We start from the raw sequence: 26,753 nt of genomic DNA, 5'->3' as shown, positions 1-26,753 counted from the left end.
GGCATGTGGAGTGCGCGACCTTGTGCGTTGGTGTAAATTTCCACGCTGACATGAATATTAATGAAGGGGGGGGGGGCTCTTTTGCAGTGACGTCACGCTCGGATGTCGTACTGTGCTGCGTAGATTTATTTTTTACCGCCACTTTCTGTAAAGAAAGGTAATTTTTGAAGCGACTTAGCGTAATACATTATTTAATTCAGCACGACCTTCCTCTGCGTTAGTGTCAAAATCCACCCATTCATGAATATTAATGGGGTGACGTCACGCGGGGGGGGCCCTCACGTGGAGTAACGTCACGCGCGGGACGGACAGACTTTTTGTGGGTGATTATAGTTGATTATAGTAGGTGGTTGATTATAGTAGGTAATGTATTGTATTCCTGTCGTGGTAAATGTGTTATGTTTTTATTTAAAGCTTTCGTGACTGCGAGGATTCATATTCTTGGTTCTTTCGGTAAAATCAAGCAGAAGGGAAATAATAAAATAATAATAAATATTTGTTTAAAAAGTTATTTTTTATATTTTAATTATTTTATCACATCCCTTCTACGTGACTTTACCGAATGAACCAAGAATATAAATGTGTTATTGTTTAGCTCATGCTTCTGTAGTTGGTTTACAATTTTATAACTATAAACGGCATTTGTTCCGTCTTGCACTATTGCTTCTGCATTTGTTTTGAGAGCCCAATCCTTTTAAAAACACCCCGTTCGTCTCGCAGAGGAAGAAAAAAGACAAGTTAAGCTCGTGGATTATACATTTCTAATTAGCAACAAGCGTTTAAATTAATCAAACAAAAAAAGCTTTTTAATTATAATCCCACCCTCAATTGAAATTTGGGCGAAAATGTAGTCGCATTATTTATCCTTAGAAAGAAAACGTTAAAAATGTATATGCCGCATAAATTATCCTTATAAAGAAAACGTTTAAAATTGATATGCCCAATGTATACGAAACAGTATCCACGGATCGAGAACTCGCCATTGTCCAATGACACTAATTCAACAACTTAATGGATCAGTGATGAGAACAAGAAGTAATTAAATGGCAATGGTGCATTACTTACTGGGCCTTCGCGCTGCTGTGTGGTGAGTTAAGTGCCAATGGTGAAGGGTGCATGCAATGGTGACGATTCGTTGTTTTGCTGCCTTCTCTTACCTCAACGTTGTCAGCAATAGATCCTGTGAATCGCCTCTGCAATCACATCTTCCGGCGAGTGGCCACCCCACCCATGCCGATATTTTACACCAATTTAAAAATTGTGATGTGGAAAAAATCTCACCCCGGCCAGGTCAAAGCCCTGAGAGGCGTCTTGTTGCCACGGCTGACTTCACCAGAGCTCGTGATGTCTCCTCTGAGCCAGAGCTGCTTACGTGAAACGCACTGTGTGCAGCAAGCAAGGAACGTGACAGGGTTTGGCGTACATAGTTCAAGGAGCATTCACGCAAAGGAAATTAGTTCCAGGAGCAATTCTATGTTAGCATAAATTAAAGTGTAACTGCGTGTCGTCTTTTTTTATTCCTTAATTCTTGAACACGTTTTTGACGGGAGATCTGAGAGAGTCCAAGATTTGTGGTTAGGAGCCGTCCATAAATGACGTCACGCACCTGGGGGGGGTCAGACATTTGTGACGATGTGTGACGAGGGGAGGGGTTGAGAAATGTGACGTCACATCAAAATGCGCAACTGTAAATAAACATAGAATTGTTATAACAACACTAATCGTTATGACAACACTCCTACAACATCAGAGAACAGCGCCACATTAAATACGCACTACAATGACAATAGTTTAAAGCGATTTGAAGCATGTTTTATTTTCTAAATGGAAATATGGTTTTGGGGGGGGGCAGAGCTTTGTGACGTCATATTTGAGGGGGGTCTGACTTTTTGTGACGCCGTGTGACGAGGGGGGGGGGGTAAAAAATTGTACAAAATCGTGTGACGTCATTCATGGACGGCCCCTTATACCATTGGTCGGAACCTCTGACCCCACGGTGAAGAGGTCACGTCCACTCGGACCACAGACACTTAACCCATTGGGTTTCCAAGATTCCTCATGACAAGCATCCTCACCAGGCAGGCGATAAATCTCGCCGATTCTAAACGCGCCCAGCACCACCACACCACAGCGCCCCACCCCACCCACTCAGCTGCACCTTGCAATTCAGGAAAAGAAATATAAATCATCGTGGGTGACAGAAGTAGCCCAGCGCAAGGCCTCCTTTTACGAGAATACTAATCTCCCTCAATCTTCACAAAGGTGCCACTGCAAGAGAGTTGACATCAATTAAATTTGAGTAGGCAAAGGAATTACTTTTAATTATATTATCTTTCATCTTTTTCATTTTGCACGTATCGTGTATGAATAGGGGGGCATTGAGGTCATTAGAACACATTCACAACACTGGCAATTACCTAAAAAGTTTGAGTATTTAAATGTGTAAGTGTGAATGTGCTGCACCGTTTCAACCTGCTATTATCCAAAGCTCCTTTATTTAAATCAGATGGGAGCCCATGAAAACAGCAGCTTGTGTTCTTGGCCAGGCTGGTCTGTCTGCCAAAGCCGAACAACCCTTGGCACACCCCCTAATTAAACCAAACAAAACAGGGATGAGTATCATACACAAACTGGTTAAGCTGGATAATTGCTGCAGTGATAATGACTGTTCCCACGTGGGTCTCGGGTCTGGTCCACATCCACATCCCACACCTCACTTCCACACGCTACACGCACATCCAACGCCTCACACCAACACACCCTCCATCCACAACTTACACCCACACCCTCCACTCACATCCCACTTGCACACCTCACAACCAAACCTCACACCCACACCCAACCCCCACGCCTTGCGCTCCCACCATTGCTGACGCTGCTGCTGAATCAGAATGCTATCGCTGTGGGGATTTTTGGCTCTTAATGGCGTGGCAGTCATTGAATAAGAATTGCTTTTATTGTTCACGATGCGACCCTCGCTCAGCACCACCTGTGGTGTGTGCAGCTGCCCGCATCTTTGGGCAATACCGTGGAGCATTTGCTGGCTTGACTGACATTACAGAGCGACGATGGCATTATGCATCTGACAGCTACAACATTTCTTGGCGAGTCCACAGAATAATGGCAAGGGAGATGAGCAAGGATAAATATTGAACTTTGTTTTATTAAACCTATTATATATATAATACTTTTGTGATTATAAACATAATATATGATACATTCTTGTTGCAATCATACATGAAAGCAATTCTCATTTTTAACCGGAGATTGTGGCCACTGCTCACACAATAGACAGGACCTCTAACCCGGCCACGCAGGGCCCACAATGCAGTCCCATTGCACCACCTTGCAACATGCGGCATCACCTCTCCCCAAAAAGAAATAAAAAACACATGCATGGGCATAATGACACGAAGCACATTAACGCGGTACCGCACACCACACATGCGCACGTGCACACACACGCCACACATTGTGATGACACCACATCCACGCAGCACACACACCATGCACACCACACACAGGGCATGAAGTCAAATATCCCCCGTATAGCCTTAACAGAGTGTTGGGGCAAGTGCTGTTGGTGAGCACCTCACACCCAGACAGCACACACAAATGCATGTATAATACACCATACACACACATGGCATGACACACCACACACGAAGCAGAGATGTCCTGTATATCCTGTAACAGACGAAAGTTAGGAAGCCTGGCGCAGCAATGAGGAGCATGGTGGCCAATACCACGCCTGGCTTCCATTGTCTCCGCAGTGCTGATGTTGCACGCCACACCAGGTACTCATTTAGGGCTGAGTCAAACTAGGGGAGGCCCAGACTGGTTCATGTATCACTTCCTACTGATGTTAGCCATAGCTGGGAATTTTTGTTCAGGTCACTGGATTTACAACCACTGCGCTACCATGACAGGATGAGCTACGAACACACACACACACGGCATGACGCAACACAAAGACCCAACTCTACAGACCAGCTGTATCATCAAGTGTTGCTAGCCAGCACCTACTGAAGCCGACACGGCACGCGGGCGGCCGTGTGGACAGCACCATTCCTGGTCACCTTTGTCTCCCCATTACTGATGTTTTACACATTGCACAAGATACTCCTTTAAAGGTTGCATCGATCGAGTTGAGGGCTGATTCAACTCATCGCCAGTGATGTTAGCCATGGTGGAGAATCGAAGTGTTGCTTACCACATATCACATAAATCATGATGTACCGTACACTCACACTTGATGATGAATAACACACTCACACACACCCCATGAAGAACGCCATAAACGCACGCACGCGCATACCATGATGGTACACACATGCGCGCATAGCATGATGCGCCACAAACGCACGGGCACAGCATGATACAATGCACACAACGATAACAACAACAACCCCCCATTTGACGGTGATGTCATCGTGGCGCTTGTGCCAGCCTATGTGCACACACACACACTCGCGCACAGAATGACGGACAACACACGCACACACGCGCACGCATGATGCGACACACACGAACACGCAACGCATCCTGTTACCGCCTCACACGTGTGTACACTCCCCATGCACGACACCGGGTACACCCCAACGACCGTCACCACGACTCGTGCGTGAAGCCAGTTGCATCGGCACTGGCGCTCGCCCCCTGCAAATGGAAAGCATCTCGGCACCCACACCGCGGGGTTCCAGGCACACGCTCTCTCTCTCTCTCTGCGCCACCGAATCAATATCGGGGTCCTCTCGCCATGCCACCAACATCGATGAGAACGCAGCGGGATGGTTGCCGCTCACCAGGGCGTTACCTCCGGTGGCAAGCCGAGCCGGTGGGGGGAGGGTGGCATGTGCCCCCCCAATGATCCGATCGAAATCCCTAATTTCGATCGGATCAGTGGGGTTTAGGAGTGATAAATCAGCATTTTGTGACACCCCACTGCCACTGTGTAGCATATTATCACGTGTCCAGGGACTCTATGAGATGATAGGACAATAGTGTGAGTCCATAATTGGCAATAAGTAACGGCAAAGCGGTTATAAGTGACTCACATAATTGTGCGCAGTCGCGTATCCAGTACACGACTTCCCTGAAGGCATTCACCTTCAGCGAGCGCGATGCCGATCACACAACGCGGTTCGAATTCGATCCTCGATCGATGGCTGCGCCATCGCCGCACACGCGTCGAATAAAAAGCAAGGGACAAGTCCTTACTTATTTATAACTCCTCCATCATTTTTCATTGCTGGAGGGGTTGCCCCCCCCCACCCCCTTACCTGAAAATCCTGGCTCCGCGATTGAAGCTCAGGATGTATAGCCTCTTTCTGTCTGTCTCGGGATGCTACCATCCATCGCAGCACACAGTGCTGAAGAAGCAGGGTTTTTTTGCTTTAAAATAACTTGACCCTGGAGGAATAACAAGCTATTTCGGTTACGCGTGTATAATATATGACCTGTTAACATATTTATCTGGCATACAGTATAATATAAAAGAGCACAATGTGCTTCCATCTCTATTGGGGCTTTAAAGCACCGCTCTTACCATGTTACCTGTCGTCTCGGCAGGCATTGGAGGGGGGAGGGGGTGTCACTGAGGGGCGGTTAGAAGCAGGACACAGGGAGATTTTCCGTCAGGATAGGAAGGAGATACAAGGCAGGATATCTAATAAACAAGTTCCGAAAGTCCCAACCTGAACGACTCCTGACACAGCTTACCCGGTGACGCCGTTCAGCTTAACGGCACAAAAGAGGGCTTTTTGACCATTGAGTGCCGCTCGGTGGCCAATGAGGCCAATATGTGATTAAGATTACATTCTATATTTAATTTTTTAAATCGGGCTGATTTTATACGGTTAGAAAAGCTGAAGAACTTCGCATAAAATTACAGCATGGAAAATCCCGGCAGTTCTTTTGTTTGATACAATGCTTTGCAATCAATGTCAGTTAGTAATATATACAGTGTTTCAACTAAGAGCCACTTGGTGTGCAGTACTATAAATATTCTGTTTAATCTCAAAGATGGCGGCATTGGCATGTCCAAGATCATGGCTCGCATCAGCCACATTGAGGAATTCAGGATTGTTTCCCATCTCACACTCTATCTGTTTTTCCTGACAATACGCTCATGTTTAAAGCATGGCTATTCACAGCATTGCAAACCATGGCACGTGCAGACACAAGCCCTATGGGACGAAGGGGTTAGATCTGCTGGCCAGGAGGAAGGAACACCCCCCCCTTTGAGGAAAGAGCCAGAAGTCAGTTCTGCCAAAAGCAAAATGTGCGCCTGCCTGAACCTCCACCGAGTTCACATTTTATTGTTCCTGTAAAATTTTACGCCCGAGCACTTCAAGCAATTTATGAGCCTAATTGCATTTCGGCATCGTGTGACTCGTAATAAGAGTGCGGGCATTGACCTCTGCCCTCCGCCCCAGGTGTGCCAGGTTATCCTGGGTGCTAACGTCCCTCTATTGATCCCTTAGCCTTTGTACCACAACTTAGCTGGCCAGCGATCATTTACAGAATACCCGAGGCGTATTGTCCTGCCTGTGACAGAATTTAATTCTGTGACACAACACTCTTCTTGGCCAAGAACATACACCACAGCCCTAATGTACAATCCGATGATGTGCACACAGCAACTGGTTGTGTACACCATAACCGGCGTGGCCTCTTGTGCACACCATGGCCTGTGTGTTAACCACCGCTCGTGTGTTCACTGTGGTCCCTGTGTAAACTACCATGACTCTGGCCCATGCCCTACACCACGTGTTGCTGCTCATAGCAGACATGGGGCCAGAACGCAATAAGTTTTTGCATGCAAACAATTCTCATGTTTTGCCTCCCAACATTGCGCATGGGGCAGCCATTGATGTTTCATGCATTACATAACGTGCACCAACTGCAGATGGCAGGAACAACAACAAATTTAGCACCTTGTTTCAACAAAATTATCTCCGACATCCGGGTCCATTCGATGCACTCTGAAGTACTGTGGCCTGAAAGCTAGTCCACCAACAGAGCATCAAGCTCTTTCAATTAAATCCCGAGCCGACCAAGGAATCGCATCACAGACAGCCCGGTACGCTGGAAGCCTCGCAAGGGGCATCGCAAGTGCAAAGCAGCCATCTCGGCTGCATTCTTTACTTGCGACGCGAGCAGGGAGCCCTGATTTCCATACAAATAACTTCCCTCCTCGCACGTGAACATCCACCAGGTGACAGCGATGCACGCGACTCATGCACACAATAACAGCGTACATTGCATACATGGCTATGAACAGAACGTGTAATCATGTCTTTGTTTTAACCGACACGGTGAGGCTTCCTCCCAGACCCTCGCGTTGTGCACCCCTCTCTTCCTTTTTCTCCAGAACGGTTCAGTGATATCACAGCTGCCCTCTAGCACTGGGAACCCGCGTCCATTCGTGAGCAGCGGCAGCAGGGGTGGAAGAAGACCCTTCAAGTTGGCGCTTCGCAGGAGCTGTCGTCCTTTCTCCAGGTAGTTGCAGTGATTATTGGCAACAAAGTGCATGCACAGTAGCTTGACCCGATGTGGCACGTGAGCGGCCCGACTCCGTACACTTCTCTTTGCGAGTCAGGGTCTTTTTTTATTTGTACCCTTAGACACTGCGTTCCAAAAGCCCCGAGTCAGCCTTTGCTTCAGAGTAATAGATTGATTTGTCAATTCCTCAACTGGAGGTTGGAGGTCATGTGAATGGGCTGCAGGCAGAAAGGACAAACAGTTACATTGAAACACCCATTCACTTAAACACAGCCCGTCCTATTTACACAGTATGCTATGATAAGCACAATTTGATATCCAAAGTCATCTTGCATTTGAACAGGATGCCTTATAGGTGTGTGTGGTGTGTGATAAGCTCATGTGTGTGGTGCCTGTGGTATGTGGTGTATATTTGTAGTGTATGGTATACATGTGCAAATGTACGTATTTGGTGTCGTGGTGTCCTTGGAGTGTCATAGTGCATATGCTGGTGTGTAGTGAACGTGTTGTGTGTGTACATGTGTTGTACAACAATATGGGGAGCGGTAGCTTAGCGGTTATCTCGCTGTGCTACGAACCCGGTGACCTGGGTTCGATTCCCACTCCCGGCCAACATCAGTGGCGAGTATCTGAATCGTGCCCTCACCTCGGTCGACTCAGTACCTGGTGCGGTGTGTAAAAACATCGCCACTGGGGAGACAAAGGCGGCTGGGCGTGGTGCTGGCCACCCCTTCATAGGTGCTCGCTAACAGCACTTGCCCCAACAGTCTGCTAAGGCTTCACGTGGGATCTCTATCTTTGTTTTGTACATGTATGGGTGTGTGTGATTATGTGTAACGGTGTACGCGTTCTGAATGTAGCGCCTGTTTGTGTGGGTGTGTGCATGCTTGTCTTCGCGTGCAAGCCGCGCGCGCGCGCATTCCCGTCCACGTGTGCGGGCGTTTGTGCATCTGCGGGCGTGTGCCCTCCCACCTGGAGTAGCGCTTCTCCAGGCGAGCCCCGGGCAGGCAGTGCCCGTTTGGCAGCAGAAGCTTGTTGCCGTGGGTGATGCCAATCGCCTGCCCGTTGGCGAGCGACGTGGCCGACGAAATTCCGTCGGCCGAGCCGGCCTTGGGGGCGAGCGAGAAGGAGCCGCGCTTCTGCGCCGTGAGCACGTCCATGGAGTGGCGGCGCAGCACGTCGTTGGCTCGCCGCCGTGAGCTGCTGCTGCTGCTGCTGCCCACTCGCTGAAGCCGCTCGTGAATCTCCACGCTCAGCCGACGGCGCGTCTGCTTCAGCTCGGCTGCCACGCTGGCTTTCCACTCGGCAGCCTGCGCCGTGAACTCTCCCACCTGGCGGGCATGCACACACAAAGACACGGATCCCACCCACCACCACCACCGCACAAACACAGGCCCCAACACACACACACATACTGACGTAGACGCACGTCAAAATACCGACGCAAGCACAGACGCACACACACACACGTGCACATAGACACGCACACACAGCAGTGAGACGGCGTCTGGCTCTGAATGAGCTCTGTCGCATCTGGTGGCAAGTGGAATTTCTGTCTCATCCACCAGCCGCGCCACGCACACAGCGCGACCATCACCGACGTCCTCCCGCAGCTCGTGCCAGCTGCTCCAGAGCAGCTTGTAATTGGCTTAAAGTGGCTCTCGTCAACCCCAGGGCCGAGGAGTGAACCCAGGCGAGATTAGAATCGACGAGAGCTACGAGGGGTTCTCATTTGCCGTCCGAACAAGCGGCAGCAGGAGGTGTCCGTGCTCATTTGGTCTGATCCACGCACACTTTGCAGAAAGCCATCGGAGCCTCTCCCGGCACCCAGCGACGCTGCGATCACGACAGCGCCGAGATTAAGCGCCCGTCACTGGTTATTCTCCTCGTGATCCGTTTGCCCTGTTTTAGGATCACGTCCGGTAAACGTTATTGTCATGTCCAACAGGCAAGGACATGAAGATGGTGCCTCTGTTAACACGTGCAATTATCCACAAATCAGGCCAACAGGACAAGCCTGGATCGAGCAACAAGGCACGGTCTTGCTGTGGCAGGAGGAATATTCCCGGATTAAAGGAAAGATTCCCCCAAGGCCCCATTCTGACTTCACCTCCCACCTCACCACTCCCCTCATCTCCCCCCCCCCCGGCTCCACGTTCCAGCCTCACCTCCTTCTTGGTGCGCCGCGAGAGAGCGTGCAGCCAGTATCCGATCATGCTGAGCACCGCAGCGAAGTATGCCAGCCCCACCAGGATCCAGAACCAGACGAGAGGCTTGTACCACTCGCTGTATTCAATGTCCGCATCTCCACCTACAGCAGACAACAGCCAGGGGTCTCACCACAACAGCCAGGGGTCTCACCACAACAGCCAGGGGTCTCACCACAACAGCCAGGGGTCTCACCACAACACTCAGGGCTCACCGCAACACTCAGGGCCCTCACCGCAACACTCAAGGCCCTCACCGCAACACTCAAGGCCCTCACCGCAACACTCAAGGCCCTCACCGCAACACTCAGGGCTCACCACAACACCCAGGGGTCTCACCACAACGCCCAAGGGTCCCACCACAACACTCAAGGCTCTCACCACAATACTCAAGGCTCACCACAACAGCCAGGGGTCTCACCACAACACCCAGGGCTCACCACAACACTCAGGGCTCACCACAACACTCAGGGCTCACCACAACACTCAGGGCTCACCACAACACTCAGGGCTCACCACAACACTCAGGGCTCACCACAACACTCAGGGCTCACCACAACACTCAGGGCTCACCACAACACTCAGGGCTCACCACAACACTCAGGGCTCACCACAACACTCAGGGCTCACCACAACACTCAGGGCTCACCACAACACTCAGGGCTCACCACAACACTCAGGGCTCACCACAACACTCAGGGCTCACCACAACACTCAGGGCTCACCACAACACTCAGGGCTCACCACAACACTCAGGGCTCACCACAACAGCCAGGGCTCACCACAACACTCAGGGCTCACCACAACAGCCAGGGCTCACCACAACAGCCAGGGCTCTCACCACAACTCTCAGGGCTCACCACAACACTCAGGGCTCACCACAACATTCAAGGCTCACCACAACAGCCAGGGCCCTCACCACAACACTCAGGGCTCACCACAACACTCAGGGCTCACCACAACACTCAGGGCTCACCACAACACTCAGGGCTCACCACAACACTCAGGGCTTACCACAACACTCAGGTCTCACCACAACACTCAGGGCTCACCACAACACTCAGGGCTCACCACAACACTCAGGGCTCACCACAACACTCAGGGCCCTCACCACAACACCCAGGAGTCTCACCACAACACCCAGGGGTCTCACCACAACACTCAGGGCTCACCACAACAGCCAGTGCTCTCACCACAGCCCGTTCCCACCACCCTGGTAGCGAGGCCGGCATGGCTGAACACACTGTGCTTTTATGGCTGATAATAGATGGCTCTTAATTATGTGCTGAGACGGAATGGCTCATGATTACTGAACCAGCAACTCTCCCCCACTACACACCACACCTAGCCATTTCGCAGTATCAAATTAGAATTCATCAATTACTAAGCGCGCACGTGAAGTAATGCATCAAAATGCGACACATTTCAAGATATTACGTGCGATTCCAATGTGAGAGTGTTTAATTATTGATGGGGAGGCCCAACCATGCCTGCGTTTGACACCGGTGCTCCGCCTTGCACAGCCAAAGGGATACATCAACAGCGTGTGGAAAGAACGCGTCACTATCCTCATACCGTGTACTGAGTAAAGTATGGTGGAATTCAAAGTCCATAACATCGCACCGAATGTTGGCATGAATGCACTCAGCATATTAACATTTGAGGCAACTTTTCTGCGTGCAATTGAATAAACGCATTGGGAATGATCGATGACTTTTGGAGGCTAAGGTGGCCGGTAATATACGTTTATGGCACGAAAAATTGACAGCTTCAGATGTTACAGGAAGCATGGATGTGTTGCGAACAATACACTTGCGTTTTTCCGGTAAATGTAATCACCTTAAGTGTTTGTTTTTTTTATTTTAAGCATTGTCCTGTCCCCAGTGAGGACCGCTGGTGGGACATTCACACGCAAGGTCATCACAATCTGTTCCCACAGGTGCCATGAAACACGTCGCATCTTTCACGGCTGCCACACAGCCCCCAACGGCACCTTTGTCATGTTTCCATGCCCTGGTAGTGAATGACCTTTGCTGCCTTAAAAACAAAAAGGCTAGGTCGCTCCCTTGTCAGCATCCACATGATGTCGCCCTTTTGAATGCTTCACGGGCCGATCCGTGACTCCTTGTGCCGATGCTGGGGAGAAGGGCTCTCACCCTCGCACCACCCTGGACCCACCAACATCCTCCGGGCAAACATTTGTCGGGAAACAGGTGGACTTCTCCACAAATCTGGCTGTGTCGCCTGATGAAGCTGGTTGTAATTACTGGATTGTAAATGTGGCTTGGCTCTCCAACACACCGGTGTGCTGTACTAGTGACGAATTGGCACGTTCTGTTTACGTGACAACCCTTCCCAGTTGGCTGTGTCGAGTGGTGGCGAGTTTTAACGACACATTTATACATTTACGCGATCTAACCCAACAAAAAAACCCTCTATGATGGATGATCTCTGGAGATCGGAGGCTCGGGGCTTGAGCGAGGCGGCCGACACTGGGCCCCGTAGACCAATGTCACATCCCCACACTCGGATGGGCACCGTGGAATGGCGAGGGAGCCCTTCGTTGCCGCTGCCGTTTCAGCACAGACGGCAACGATGGTGGGTGGCAGGCAGAGGCAGGGCAGCAAAACAGGCCGCGGGACAACTTCCATCTCTCTCCCCTGGGCATCTCGAGCAGGGAGCCATCGCTACGTCGACGCCTGTGCCAACGTTTGAAACGTTCATCGGCAGTATGACAGCGGATTACGCGACGCTTTTCGAAACGGAGTTGTCCTCGTAAGTATTTTAGACCAGCGGCAATAAAGGTGCCAGACTGTGCGGGGAAAGAAGCGGCACATCCATAGGGCACGATGAGGCCGCTGGGCTCGGATCGTGGCCCTGCCCGGGAAGGTGCGCCTCAGCCGGGATGCCGAGGCGGGCCCCCTCAATGCGGCGTTGTATCTCTTAGGTTGTCGACAACCGTCTGATCGATGTAGCTATTTTTCCAAAAGGGTTAAGTCCCTAATAGCGACACAACTTTATACCAAAGTTTGGGTTCATATTGAATGCATTTTATGAGAGTTGTCATGCCCCCACTCCCCCCACCGTGTATGGATGGACAGTCCAACGAACGGACCGAGTCGACGCATCGTAAACACTTCCACCCTTGGTTGGAAAGGGTTAAGAAAATCATTGGTGGAACCCCTGACTCAAAATGTCATCATCTTTCGCAAGGCTTTCAAAGGCTGGTCATCGAACAAAGACGGTCCCCACTGCATCGCGCGCTTTCAGATGCGCGTCTGCGGCCGTCTGGAACGCTCTTCCTTCCGTCACGAGGAAGCCACTGGAGCTGTGCACTTTCAAATCGTCATCTCGATTGAAAACTCATTTCTTTAGAACTGACTGTTGTGCTGAGTCTGTCGTCCTTCCCCCGCACCTCCGATGAATACAGTTGGCGACGTACGGTGCGAAAGAAGTTCAACGGACATATACACAAAACGGGACATGGACGATATTTACTAAAGCAACTGCGTAGTATAAAGCAACATGATGATGGCTTTTGCTTGAAGTCAGTGCCCATCAATAAAACACCAACCAGCTGCACTCGGGGTGGGGGCAGGGGGGGGGGGTCGCATCAGTGGGATTGGGGTCAAATGCGTCCGGGCCTCTTTGAGGACAGCAGGACACGTCAAATCGTTTGTCTTTTTATCGGGTGACGCTGCCGTTTCAAACACGAACGAGGACGTTATTGTTATTGAGTGGGGGGGGGGCGAAAAATATGCACGACATTAAGCACCGCTTGCCGGCCAAGGCTACCGTTACATAACCGTCATCAGGTGCAGAGCGGCTCATTTGGCCACTGGAGCAGAGTTAAAAGCGTAAAGTAACCTTCAGAGCGCACGGGGGGGGGGGGGGGCTATCAGAGATCCACTTCTACGCGTTGAGCGTTTTGTGTGTGCGGCTCCAGGGGGGGACTGTGAAGGGGGTGCCCATCCCGCCCTGGCAGTCGAATGGCAGCCGCTCTCCCAAGGCACGGGGTGTCTCAACGAGACAAATTCTGTCCCCCAAGCGGTGTGCGCGCAGACAAAACCAGTGCTCCAGCCAGCTCACTTTAACAATGCAACGCCACCGCACCAGGCTTGCAGCATGGCAACGTGCTGACTTTCGAGTTAGATCAGGAATTATTAAATATTTAAGAATGAGAATAAAAAAACTGTCGCCGTAATTGGTGCCATTGTGTAGGATACAGCCATTTCGAGTTTAAGAACGGTCCTCGGATTTTGTGCACAGCTTGACAATGGCTTGCATGAACGGAGAGGCATCTCAGCACATATCCACACAATGTGCACCTCAGCGCAACATCCATGGCCCAGCACCATGGGCGGCTTAAGCAGGAGCAGCTTGGATCCTCAGAAGTGGCTTCTGCTGCCAAGGCGCCGCGGTATCGCACAAGCCGACCCAACACACACGCGGGGGTCAACCGAGTTCATGATCAGGGAGGGACACCCGGACCCGCCCAGCGAGCAGACCAGCCGACACCACTCACCTGCCACGAAGTCTCCGAACCCAATGGTGGTGAGGGTGGTGACCACAAAGTAGATGGCCTCCAGGGAGCTCCAACCCTCGGTGCGCATGAAAATGGCCGCTGGCACGGCCACAAACAGCACGCAGCCGGCCAAGACAAAGACGACGGTGGACATGACACGAACTCGCGTCTGGCTGATCTTCCGCTTCTGGCGCAAAACAGAAGAGCGAAACAAGATGGCAACAACAGAGCACCGTTATGGACGTCGCAAATCGCCGATATGCACTCCAGCAGCGAGCAGTGACAGTGCCTCCAGATGTCCCAGTCGATGGCCAGGTGCTACATGCTGTCAGGGCCACGGAGTCTACCCTTCGTCTCACTTCAGAGAGGAGCGCTGATTAAGCACAAGCACGCGTTATGCAGCTAATGGGGCTGTGTCGATGTCAGGCAGATAGGAGAACGTGGGAGCGGATTCGCATCCTTCATTTATTCCCCGCACGTTCAATATTTAACTGTTCGGCTACATCATCAGTTTGCCGAGCAGAGCTCACACTGAAAACAAGGGGAGGGATGTTGAGCTCACGCTGCTTGTCGTTCTGTGTTGACCCGCCAGCGGCGAGCTCAATTCTTCATTAAAAAAACATTTCTTATTTTTTTAAATTATCTTTGATTTCTTTCTCAAATGTTGTACACCGTGTTAATGTCCCTGAACATGGTTGGTTGAGGTAGGCGGCGGTGGAGGAAGGAATGAGATGTTCCTTTCTCGTGGGTCAACACCTTCCTCCCCGTCTGCCAGGGGGGGGGGGGGTCGCGGGCTGCGAGGAGCCTCGTGGAGGGGGCCCTTGCCCTGGTGCCGGGGTCTGCCACTCAACCTGGAATCTCATTACAGGATAGAGTCTGCAAACTGGCTGCTTCGAGCCCCTCCTCGGCAGCATCCACGCATCTCTCGCCAGTGCCACAAATATATGCGTCTTGCGCTCATTCATAATGAAATGTCGGGGTTTTTTATTTTTTATTTCACTGCAATGTATATTTAATTTTGTATGTGCAGTTTTCGATTCAGCTTTCCCCCCTAAAGGCAATGCATGTCTCATTAAGGTAAATGTGAATAATCAATGCCTCCAGTTCCCCCACTGTGTTTCTCTTTAAGCTCTTGCGGACAGCAGCACACGCCACGCTCGTGTGATTTACTCACCCAGGGCAGCCCCCTCCTCCTCCTTCCTCCTCCTCCTCCTACCCCCCTCCCAATGGAGCTGCTGATAAATCACAACTCCACAAATTACAGCAGCATCCAACTCTGCTCATCTGCCGTGTTCAAATAAGGCATCCACGTGGCTAGAGGTGACACATCCAAAGGCGTGCACAGTTATGCATTCGCCATCGAACAAAGAGAATGTTAATGGGTACAAAATGTGTCGCCAGTATTAAACTATTGTGTGTGCCGAATGTGCATTCGTACACGTAGTGTCGACCTTGTTAATGTGTTGTGACAAAATAGTATTGTTTAAATAAGTATGTTTTACATCACCTCCACCACTATAACAAAGACACCGCGTGTAGCCTTAACAGTCTGTTGACGAGCACCTATGAAGGCCGGCACGGCACACGAGGGGGTGGGTGGCCAGCACCACGTTCGGCCGCATTTCTCTCCCGATTGACGATGTTTACACACCGCACCAGGTACTCATTTGAGACTGAGTCGACCTAGGGGAGGCCCAGGACCGATTCAGATAATCGTCACTGGGGAGAATTGAACTCGAGTCGCCGGGTTCATAGCGCAACACACTGACCGCTACACGACTGCCACCATGCCACCACCTAAAGCCACAGTGCTGCCCTTGCGTACCACAAATATCTTCTCAATGTTGGCGATGCCTTTGCCGAAGATGGTGCCCAGCTGGTCCCCCACCCCAGCGAGAAGAATGCCGAAGAGAGGGATGCCGATGAGCGCATAGGCCATGCACAGGATGCGGCCTCCCTGTGTGCTTGGAGCGATGTTCCCGAAGCCTGCACAGGCCAGGGTGACAGGACCACCGCTATTATGGGCCAGTCACGTGATGGGGCACGTGTGTCTGTGAGAGAAAGTCTGCATAACAGCAATGTAAGGATAGGCCCTGCGTTTGTGATGTTTGACCAATTTCTTTTTGAGCGGTGTTAGCACACGGAAGGTAGCCTCAGCACTGGGAGAAAACTCACACATATACGTCGAGGGAGATGTCACTTCTCAAAAATCCTCACAGACGGATTCACGAACGGATTTGCTGTACTGCATTAGCCTGGCCACCTTGCAAGCCAGTGGATTTGTTAAATAGTATAACAAACCTACGGACTGCATTGACGCCTATCTCCAAAACGCTAGCTTGCAGGGCATGTGCCGTCATGTCCGTACGCGGGGCTGTTCTGTGGGTCCCAGCGGCAAAACTCAGGGATTTGTCTCGGAAAATGAAAAGCTTTTTGTGTCGAACCGATGGAGCAAACATTATCCGACCAGAGTGTATTTGTGAAGCCGTGCTGTGATGAGTGTGCAGAGAAGTGTGTCATCTCTCCGCAGTGATCCACTTAAACGAACACAAAAACGGTTCCCGGGTCTCATTAGCACGACATGCATATGTATCTCTAAGGATAAATTATTAAGGTGATAGACAAAACTCTATCGTGGCGGCTGGTATAATGGCATTAAACCGCATAATTACTTATCTGGGAGCATTCATGTCAATAGAAATATGAGATCAAGCAGTAAGGAACATACGCGCCGTTCGATTGCGGACTTCCGTATAGACATTTCGTACTAAAGCGTCATCCAACTGGTGGAATTGCTCCGTTTGGGGCCAGCGAATGCGAAGCTCCCCCACCCCAAACGGAATCTCGCCCCCCCCCCCAACCACTGCCCCGCGCCGCTGTCCCCCCCACCCCCACACCTCCTCACCTGCACCGGTTCCTCAATCACGCTCCCGGTGAGCCCCCTGGAATCCCATCTCGTCGCCTCTACTCCCCACTTAGCCCCCAGCATCGCCCCCCCCCCCCCACCGTCTCAGATCAAGCGAAGGCCACAGACAATCTGCTCTCCGGCATTCAGCACGGGGTCACGAGAAACACGCGCGGGCACAACGCACGCCCCTGTGTGCCCATGCACAGACAGCACCACTGGGTGATGTCGACGCACGTGTACGCACGCCTGCACTGAAGCAGGAGGATTTCATCCACAACTCTGGCCGTCCGCCTGATGATGCTGGTTGTAATGGCTGGCGAAACGTCGGACTCGAATTGTAAATGTTGTAGTGGGTTTACTCTCCAACACACAAGCGGTGTGCTGAACTAGTAAGGAATTGGCACGGTTTGTTTACGAGACAAACCTTGCTAGTTGGCTGTGTCGGGTGGTGGCGGTTTTAACGACACATTTATATATTTATGCGATCTACCCCAAACACCTCTATTATGGCCTGCACTGTGTTTCTATACACACATACACCGTCTCCACTTGTATACACATGTATAATGTCTATACACATATACACACCTACACTGTCTATAAAAGACAAAGATCCCCCGTATAGCCTTAACAACCCTTTTGGGTCAAGTGCTGTTCGCGAGCATCTATGAAGGCCAGCACGGCACACGAGGGGGTGGGTGGCCAGCACCACGCCCGGCTGCCTTTGTCTCCCGCGTGGCATTGTTTCTGCACTGCATCAGGTACTCATTTGAGGCTGAGTCAACATAGGAGAGGCCGTTTGAGATGGTTTTCGCAGTGGACGGGAATCAATCTCGGGTCGCCGGGTTGCCGGGTTCATCGTGCAAGGTGCTAACCGTGCCACTACCGCTCCCCACACACACACACACACTGTGTGTGTGTGTGTCTATAAACATAAACCCAGCTCCATGGTCTTTATCTTGGGTATCACAATCTCGGACAGGGCGGTTCTCCCTGCTGCGACCTAAGACAGCACCAGATGTCAGTGACGCGCAGATAACAGTGACATAAAGTCGGTGGTGACACGCCGATTGTGACACACACACACACAACGTCAGTCGTGAAACGTGGACGGGATTCATTCCGGGTATGTAGTGACGCACTGACGGTGGTGGCACAAGGAAGGATGGCGATGACCGTCGGTGCTGACGCAACGATGAAGCTGACGAAACGGAGAGGTACCGATGGTCGTGATGACGGTTCCCGAAAAGAAGAAGGCTCCTCCCAGGTCCCAGTGGCTCGATTTCTTGGAAGCATTGCCAATGGGGTTGACCCCAACCTTGATGGCGTCTGAGATTTGCTGTTGGGGATAAGGGAAAGGGGCCTGGGTAAATGTCACGCGCTTCACTCCTAAGTCTCGGCTCCTTCACAATCGCACAATACATCGGCTTGTGACGCACTTGCCACTGCACAGAATGACAATACGGATGACACAAAGACCGGCCGTGTGTCTTGCGCTAGGCTGTGAACGTGGGTATATGTAGGTGGTGACAGAGGAGATGAAGGTCGTGGTGGTGGAGGCGACAGTGGTGGAGGCAGTAGTCGAGGTGCACATGGCGGTGGTGGTAGCGGTGGTGTAGGAGGTGGTAGGGCCGAAGATGCCGGTTGTGCCGATGGTGGAGCTGTTGCTGGTGGTGGCACTCCCAGTGACGGAGCTATTGGTGGCAATGAAGCTGTTTGGCGGCGGTGGTGGTGGCGGTGGTGGTGGTGGTGGTGGCGGTGGTGGTGGTGGTGGTGGTGCCACCGTTGGTGGCGGTGAACGTGCAGCAGCTCGCCCGCTCGCTCGCGCCACCTGTATGAGCACCTCCAGCTCGTGGGACGGCACACAGCCGTGGCGGCTCAGGAAGACCGCCTTGGCGGCCGCCACGGTCGACTGCTGGCTGCTCTCGAACGGCTGCTCCAGAGCGCGGAACAAGACCCCGCCGAGCACCAGGTAGGCGAGCACCACCAAGAACACGGCCAGCACCGTCTTGCGCTTCATCACCGAGCCGCCCGATCTGCCGCCGTCGGCCGCATCCTCGCCGGCGGTCAGCACCGTCACGCGCGAGTCGATGGAGAGGCGAGGAGGGGCCGCCCTGCTGCATGATGGGACCTCCACTGGCACGGGGGTCAGTGGCAGAGAGCGGCGAGGTGACAGGAGGGCTCGGTGCTGCCTGCTGGGTGCGTCCGCCGTGGCCTCCCTCCGGTCACTAAAGCCCCTTGCGTTGTTTGTGTTCTCAGTGGCGACGGCGCTTTGGGTGGCTGGTATTTGCCAGAGAGGCACCACGTGCTCAATTTTTTAAAAAAATTACTCGACTTGACAACATTTTCGGTGTGTAAATAATATAATGGGGAGTTTTCTTACACGCTTGTTTTTAAAATCGTGACATTAATGCATAATGTATCGTCAGAAGCATCATTGATGCGATCCGTCTTGTTGACGGCTCAGACCACACTAATACACAATGCACTTGCGCTGATTAAAATATCTCAATCTATATTTAGACCTTATGAGTTACGGCAACATCATTGCAATCGAACTCTGTCCAATCGGATGTTATGGATCACGTTCACAAATGCATCGGGCAAAGCGAAGTCTAAACTGGGTGTTGCTCTCGCGATGAGGAGCGGAAGCAGCGGTTGTGGGCGGCTTTAATGGCAAAGCAGGGATCTGAGCAATCTGAGCAATATGTCCATTGCTCTCAGCAGTATCATCCACCAGCCCCCATTACATGACACAGTGTGCTGATTAGCACTGGCACACGTGTCCCCGAAAGGCAGGTACGATGGAGCTACATTTCTGCCTCTAATTGCCACTACGGCTCAGCTGCAGTCTGGGTGTTTCGAGGCGGCGTGACCGGGTCACCGCTAACCACAGTCACCACGAGACCCATTCCGTCACCACGAGACCCATTCCCTCGCGCCCTCTCCTCCTCCACACGCCACGCGGGACTCTGAGCTCAGTGAACGCGAGTCTCTCATCTCCCTTCTCGTGCGCCTTGCTGCGTTAAGTGACCAATACCTCCGGCATGCTCGGAACAAGAGTGTAGCCATGCAACCACGTACACACAATGTATCGTCCATCAGCATACGGCTTCATGCAATGACACGGTGCAGATCTGCCACCCGATATGCATGCAATGAACACACGCCAATTACATCGTGCTCAAGGGACACAACAAAACACACCTGCCGTAATTACACGACGATGCATCAGTGTCACTGCCGCTTCGTTGGCAACAAACCCCCAAAAATGTGCGCAGCAGCCCGCGACATTCAGAAACACACCCGGCAGCGTCCTGTCGCCGGCAGCTCGCAGCCACGCGGTGGCCGCTGACGCCAACCCCCTCGCGGTGGCACGGGGAGCCCCACGCGAGCACCGCAGTGACACCGGGGGAAGGGGAAGGGGAGGGGGGGCTGCACTTACTCCAGTAGGCGGAATCGCTGGCTCAGGGTCGGTGTCTCCGGGCCGGCAGATGGGTGACGAGTGACCGAGGAGGAGAGTGGCATCCGGCGAGGCGAACACTGAGTCGCTCACAGCGGTGTCACCGGGAGGCTCGCCGCAGCGAGCGGCTCCGCGGAGCCGCGTGCAGCGAGAGCGCCGTGGCCGCAGCGAGCGGCATCGTGAAGGATCCGGGGTTTGTGAGCGTCTCTTCTCCGCGACCCCCTTGGGATGCAGCGGCAGGAGCGAGTCGGAGCGCACGATTGTGGTTCTGCGAAGCACGCGTTACTCCGTTGCTATGGAGGAGGAGATGGAGAGCAGAGGGGGAGGATGTGGGAGTGGAGGGGGGGGCATAAAGGGAGAGAGAGAGGGGGGAGGGGACTTGGGGAGGATGGAGGGGATGGTGGGAGATGGGGAGAGCTAGAGGTTGGGGTGCAGAAGGGAGGGGTGAGGCAAGGCACTGTGGTGCACAAATAACTGCAATTCTGTCAGAGATGTCGTGCGAATGTGATCACTGTTCAAACGAAGCAGAGTCCTTCTGATGATGTGTCACTTGGGGCCACGGCGTGCCAAGTGAGGCCGCTGTCACCGCTGCCTCTGGCGTCATTGGTGCGGCCAATAGCCAGCTCAGCCCAAGTCCACCAGCTGCGATTTCACGGCACTCCACCCGGTGCGGGCGGGCCGATCACATGCCGCGTGTGGTCGATGCTCAGCGAGTCTGGTGAACCGCCACCTGGCGTGGCAGCCAATGTTCCGGGTGTGATGGGGTTCTCTCACCCGCTGTAATTGGGCAGGAATCAGCATGAAGCGCTGCTGCCCGGATACTGGCACCTGCATGCCCAGCCGCCAGGAATGGCAAGAGCTGTTGAAGAAAGCTGTGATTAAAGCCGGCAGTCGAGCGGCTGTCATGCCACGAGAGGCAGAAGGCACCCTCGATGCATTCCCTTCGAGGCTCTGTCAATAAAACAGTGTCTGCGTGACTATGGCCTCTGAAGAGAATTAATTATCTCAGCAAAGCAGCAATTTGGGGTGCGGCTTAAAACAGGATAGCAGCACATACTTACAACTCTTACACCATTGGAACCTCATTTGCCAGTAAAAAATATGATAATTGTTTTTTTACCCTTTTATCTGGCAACAAAACTGGTGTCAGTTTCGTTGCCAGATAAAAGGGTAAAAACCCAATTTATCTGGCAACAAAACTGGTGTCGGTTTTGTTTCCAGATAAAAGGGTAAAAAACCAATTATCTTACAAATCTTCTGCGCATGACTCACAGAGGGCGTACCTTTGATTGTCCAGATGCGTTAAACCGCCGCTGTCTCTGACTCAGGAGCCACGTGGACAAGGCAGACGCTCGATCCCAGGAAGACCTCAAAAGCTGGGGTGAGCACCTCCTGTCTCGTGTGAAGCCACCTTCTGACTGTGATGTCCAGCTGTTGGCACCACGGACCGCACAATCCACGAGCTGGGAGCCACGAGTCTGTGGCTAACGTGCACTGCTGATTCCTGATCATCAGGCCGGGGAATAATTAAGTAACTCCCAGCGAGCCAGATGTCTGCTGAGCGCTGCGTTGAAGGGAACAACCCCAATGCGGAAATTGCACACCACAAGAAAACCTGATTAAAAACCCACGGGGATGTTTAACGAGGCTGACACTACCACAAAGCTAATTATTGACATTACTAGAAAAGCAATCCTCGATTACGGATAATTCATAAAGGTACAGACTCGACAGCGGGGCGGGCTCTGCGCGTCACGCCCAGCACGTGATAGTGACACGAAAGCCTGAATGAGCGTGGATGTTCGTGGCCGTGAATTAAGAGTGATTAGCGGCAGGAGAGGGAATGCGTGCTGCTGTACTCAGGCAGCGGCAGGAGAGGGAATGCGTGCTGCTGTACTCAGGCAGCGGCAGGAGAGGGAATGCGTGCTGCTGTACTCAGGCAGCGGCAGGAGAGGGAATGCGTGCTGCTGTACTCAGGCAGCGGCAGGAGAGGGAATGCGTGCTGCTGTACTCAGGCAGCGGCAGGAGAGGGAATGCGTGCTGCTGTACTCAGGCAGCGGCAGGAGAGGGAATGCGTGCTGCTGTACTCAGGCAGCGGCAGGAGAGGGAATGCGTGCTGCTGTACTCAGGCAGCGGCAGAAATGACGGGCGCCTCTGAAGTGGACGCCCTTGATGGCCGACGAAGGCAAGCGTGCCGATCGCGATCATCTGCCTAAACACACATTCGCGTTTTCCAATTTAAACGAAGATAAAGGTCCCGAGACCCGTTAAGGGCACTCCACGCTTAATTTACGGACAAATCGGTTTAGCCATATTAACGGCGCTTGTGTAGATACATGGGGCCTTTGTTGAAAGGAATTTCCACGGCTGAAATGATTCAAATTTGTTGAGTTCACTAATATCAAAGCTCATTGAAAGAATCGTTCTACGATCACAGCTATCGTTCTACGATCACAGTTACAGAATAACTCTCACTAATAATCAACACATATTGGTAGTGTGCTGCTATAGACCGCCTAGTGGGAAGGATGTTGAAGCTGCATCTGCACTGAGAGAGCTTCTTGGGGGCCTCCCTAAAGGTGAAATAGTTTTAGTGGGTGATCTACATTGCAATTGGCTAAACCCGCCGGCCGTGGTCACAAATTTTGCAGATGAATTTAACCTATTTCAATTAATAAATGTCCCCACAAGACCCAACCTAAAAAATCAGGGACAGTCATCTCTGCTTGACGTCCTATTGACAAATGCCCCTCACAATTTCACACTGACTGGTGTTCTGGGTAATAACCTTAGTGATCACTCCTTCATTTTTGGGGTGAGATCATCAACCAGACCCAAAGCCCCCCCCCTAAATTGGTTGAGAAGCACTCCATGAGACACTTCAGCACTCAGGCATTTACTAATGATGTGCTTCACTCGGATATTGATAAGGTCTGTGATATTCCAAACCTGACTACGGCTTGGGAGACGTTCAGGTACACACGTTTCTCCAAATTCTTAACAAACATGCTCCATTGGTTAGATTTAAAACTAAAGGCAACCGCCCACCATGGTTTGATCCTTTGATTACAAAGCTCATGAAAACTAGGGACAAGGCTTGGGCATGTGCTCAGAAAAGTAATTTGGTCAATGACTGGCTAGAATACAGGATTTTAAGGAATAGATGCGTCAAAAAAATACGGCATGCAAAAAATGACTACTTCTCTTCCACTCTCCTTGAATCTCATGGAAATGCCAGGATTTTCTGGAAAACAATCAAACGTATCGAAAAGGCATCCAAAACAGATAATCTGCCCGTTCAGCTTAACCGAAATGGGGAATATTTTTCAGATCCCTAAAAAATAGTTGACAATTTTAACCTTCATTTTTCTGAAGCTGGTACCCTATTTGATAATGTATTGGGAGTCACCCCTGCTCATGCAAATTCCTACACCCCTATCCAAACATTAAGCGAATTTAGTTTTCAGCCAATCCACGAAAGTAATGTTCTGAAACAACTGTCCTACCTCAAAGGGTCTTCCGCTACCGGAGCAGATAGTATTTCCGTCTTTGCTCTACTAACTGTTGGTCACCTAATATACAAACCTATAGCCCATATTTTCAACCTGTCCATCAAAGAAGCATCAGTTCCTCTAGATTGGAAATATTCCTATGTTCGTCCACTTCACAAAGAGGGCCCTAAAGATGATCCAAATAACTACCGACCTATCTATTCAGTGGCCTAAAATAAAATGTTTCGCTCCGGATGATCGCTACAAAGTATGACCTGTGTTTTGATTTAGTGTGCTGATCTTAAAGGTGCATTGAAAAATTATAATACTCCTATTGATGCTCCTGCTGTTGTGGAGTGGCTCATGCAGCCAGCTATGGCTGCAAGGTTTTGGTAGTACATGTTGTTTATGCCATTTATTGTGAAAATTCCGTCACAGTTCCTATGATTGCTTTTTCATTGCTTTCATGGCTTTATTTTGGTGATTTCGAAAAGTGTATTGGTTTAGCCATGTTTGTTTGTTGTAGTACAGAGTTAGACTGATGGCCTTAATCTAAGTTGTCTTATGGTTGTTGTTGTTGTTGTTTGACTTGCATCCCACTGGGATTTTTGCACACAGCGTTGGTGTACGGTGTTTTTTTCTGCAATATTTTGCTGTCTATTCTTGGATTTTCTGTTTGCACTTAGTCACATATTCACTTTAAGATGTTTTTTGTTCATGTTTTTGTTTTTTGTTTGTTGCGGTTGCACCCGATTCAAGAGCGGAATGGCTCACAGGGCGATACCTAATAAATGATCTTGAACTTGAGTTATTTCCCTGCATGTAGTGGGGCTTTGTGGTGCAGATCCGTTCTGAAACCCACTCGACCATGGCCACCACGATTAAACAATGCACATGGCATGGAGATGTCTTCGTCAAATCCAAAAAAATATATAGCTATATATTTATTCACCTGATGACGATGGCTTGTGTTGCAATTGAAACGTCGTGATATGTTTTATTATTTTTCTATCTACGTGGCTTTACCGAAAGACCCAAAGAATACCACAAAATGATGTAAATTCAAACTCACATCACAGGCAGCCTCTGTTACAAGTGACAGTCACGACTTACAAGAAGCTGGACAAAAATCATACCCTGGAGGGGTGAACACGTCCCACTGAGATCTGCCCGGACCATGAGTAACTTGGGGTGAATGAAGGCCAAGGCGCCCGTGTAAATTGATGCCCACGGTTGGAATTGACTGTGGAACCAATGATTACAGATGGAGGCGACACACTTTTCCAGCTCCAAGGGACACCATTGAATGATAAAAGAAACAGGTGCGGTTACAGATCAGTTTGTCTAGCGGGGCAGCCAGCCTGCTCCCAGCCTGCTCCAGCCTGCTCTAACCTGCTCCCAGCCTGCTCTAACCTGCTCTAGCCTGCTCCAGCCTGCTCCCAGCCTGCTCTAACCTGCTCTAACCTGCTCCAGCCTGCTCCACCCTGCTCCCACCCTGCTCCCAGCCTGCTCCACCCTGCTCCCACCCTGCTCCCAGCCTGCTCCACCCTGCTCCCACCCTGCTCCCACCCTGCTCCCACCCTGCTCCCAGCCTGCTCCACCCTGCTCCCACCCTGCTCCCACCCTGCTCCCACCCTGCTCCCACCCTGCTCCACCCTGCTCCCACCCTGCTCCCAGCCTGCTCCACCCTGCTCCCACCCTGCTCCAGCCTGCTCCCAGCCTGCTCCACCCTGCTCCCACCCTACTCCCACCCTGCTCCCACCCTGCTCCCACCCTGCTCCACCCTGCTCCCACCCTGCTCCCAGCCTGCTCCACCCTGCTCCCACCCTGCTCCCACCCTGCTCCAGCCTGCTCCCAGCCTGCTCCACCCTGCTCCCACCCTGCTCCCACCCTGCTCCACCCTGCTCCCACCCTGCTGCCAGCCTGCTCCACCCTGCTCCCACCCTGCTCCCACCCTGCTCCAGCCTGCTCCCAGCCTGAAATCTGGACCCCTTTGATCCTCCCTAACCATGGAACAAAGACGATCGCTGCATTGCGCACTTCCAGATGCGCTTCTGTGGCCGTCTGGAACGCTCTTCCTTCCGATATTAGGAAGCCACTGGAGCTATGCACTTTTAAATGTGGATTGAAAACTAATTTCTTTAGAACTGCGTTTTGTGTCTGGTTTGTTGTCCTTCCCCCGCACCTCCGTTTAGCACTGTTGGCTACGTACAGTGAGAAAGACGTTCAACATAAATACACAACCAACCCTCCAGACCCCAAAAGCGCCCTCAAAACCACACCCTCATAGCCCCCTTGAGTGTGTATGACCCATATCAGCATCAGCCAACGAATCGTAATTACAGCTCTTCCTTCTGTTCACCCATCGATGCAGAGTCTGGCATCAACACGTCGGATGAATGCGCTGAGCAGTTAACGAGAGCGTCTCATGAAGGACCCGTCAAGAACAAGCGAAGAGCAACACAACCCCCGGGGGGCCTTTGGAGTAGCACTCCGCCAGATGTCTCGTGTCCCACCAGCAGCACTAGGCCGGGTTCACGACCCGCGGGCCTCAAGCTCCCGAGGCGACGATCAGCGAGCGAGGTTTTCACACAGTTCATAACCAAACTCCTAAAGCAAACTTTGTATCCTGATGGCCATAAAAATGCTTTCC

At 51.6% G+C, this 26,753-nt stretch overlaps 1 protein-coding gene and 1 long non-coding RNA gene across 6 annotated transcripts in view; both read right to left on the bottom strand.

Annotated features, from left to right (window-relative positions):
- Positions 1-3,143: 3,143 nt before the first annotated feature.
- Positions 3,144-20,714, bottom strand: LOC144933417 (potassium channel subfamily K member 10-like). Of its 4 annotated transcripts, none has more exons than XM_078858142.1 (8): positions 20,592-20,714; positions 18,978-19,282; positions 18,293-18,485; positions 16,064-16,224; positions 14,239-14,425; positions 9,675-9,817; positions 8,479-8,837; positions 3,144-7,724 (listed from the first exon to the last, which is right to left on the bottom strand). In XM_078858142.1, coding segments are annotated over exons 1-8 (1,362 nt in total). In that variant the 5' UTR covers positions 20,593-20,714; the 3' UTR covers positions 3,144-7,711. The 4 variants fall into 4 exon arrangements, with proteins under 4 accessions (XP_078714268.1, XP_078714269.1, XP_078714271.1 ...); XM_078858143.1 differs by having other exon boundaries at positions 14,239-14,422; XM_078858145.1 differs by having other exon boundaries at positions 18,368-18,485.
- Positions 20,715-20,937: 223 nt separating this feature from the next.
- LOC144933419 (uncharacterized) overlaps positions 20,938-26,753 on the bottom strand; it is a 6,186-nt gene continuing 370 nt past the window's right edge. Inside the window, exons 2-3 of one of the 2 annotated variants that reach the window (XR_013637054.1) lie at positions 21,893-22,821; positions 20,938-21,468 (exon numbers count right to left, since the gene is read on the bottom strand). This is a non-coding gene — a long non-coding RNA (uncharacterized LOC144933419). The remainder of the gene's footprint in view (positions 21,469-21,892; positions 22,822-26,753) is intronic. The other variant, XR_013637053.1, reaches the window with a different exon arrangement.

This window comes from Lampetra fluviatilis, chromosome 7 (genome assembly GCF_964198595.1).
Source record: "Lampetra fluviatilis chromosome 7, kcLamFluv1.1, whole genome shotgun sequence".
In the NCBI taxonomy this organism is placed as follows: Eukaryota; Metazoa; Chordata; class Hyperoartia; order Petromyzontiformes; family Petromyzontidae; genus Lampetra; species Lampetra fluviatilis.
Note: the sequence above shows the minus strand (reverse complement) of the source record. Positions and strands in the feature narration are given on the sequence as shown.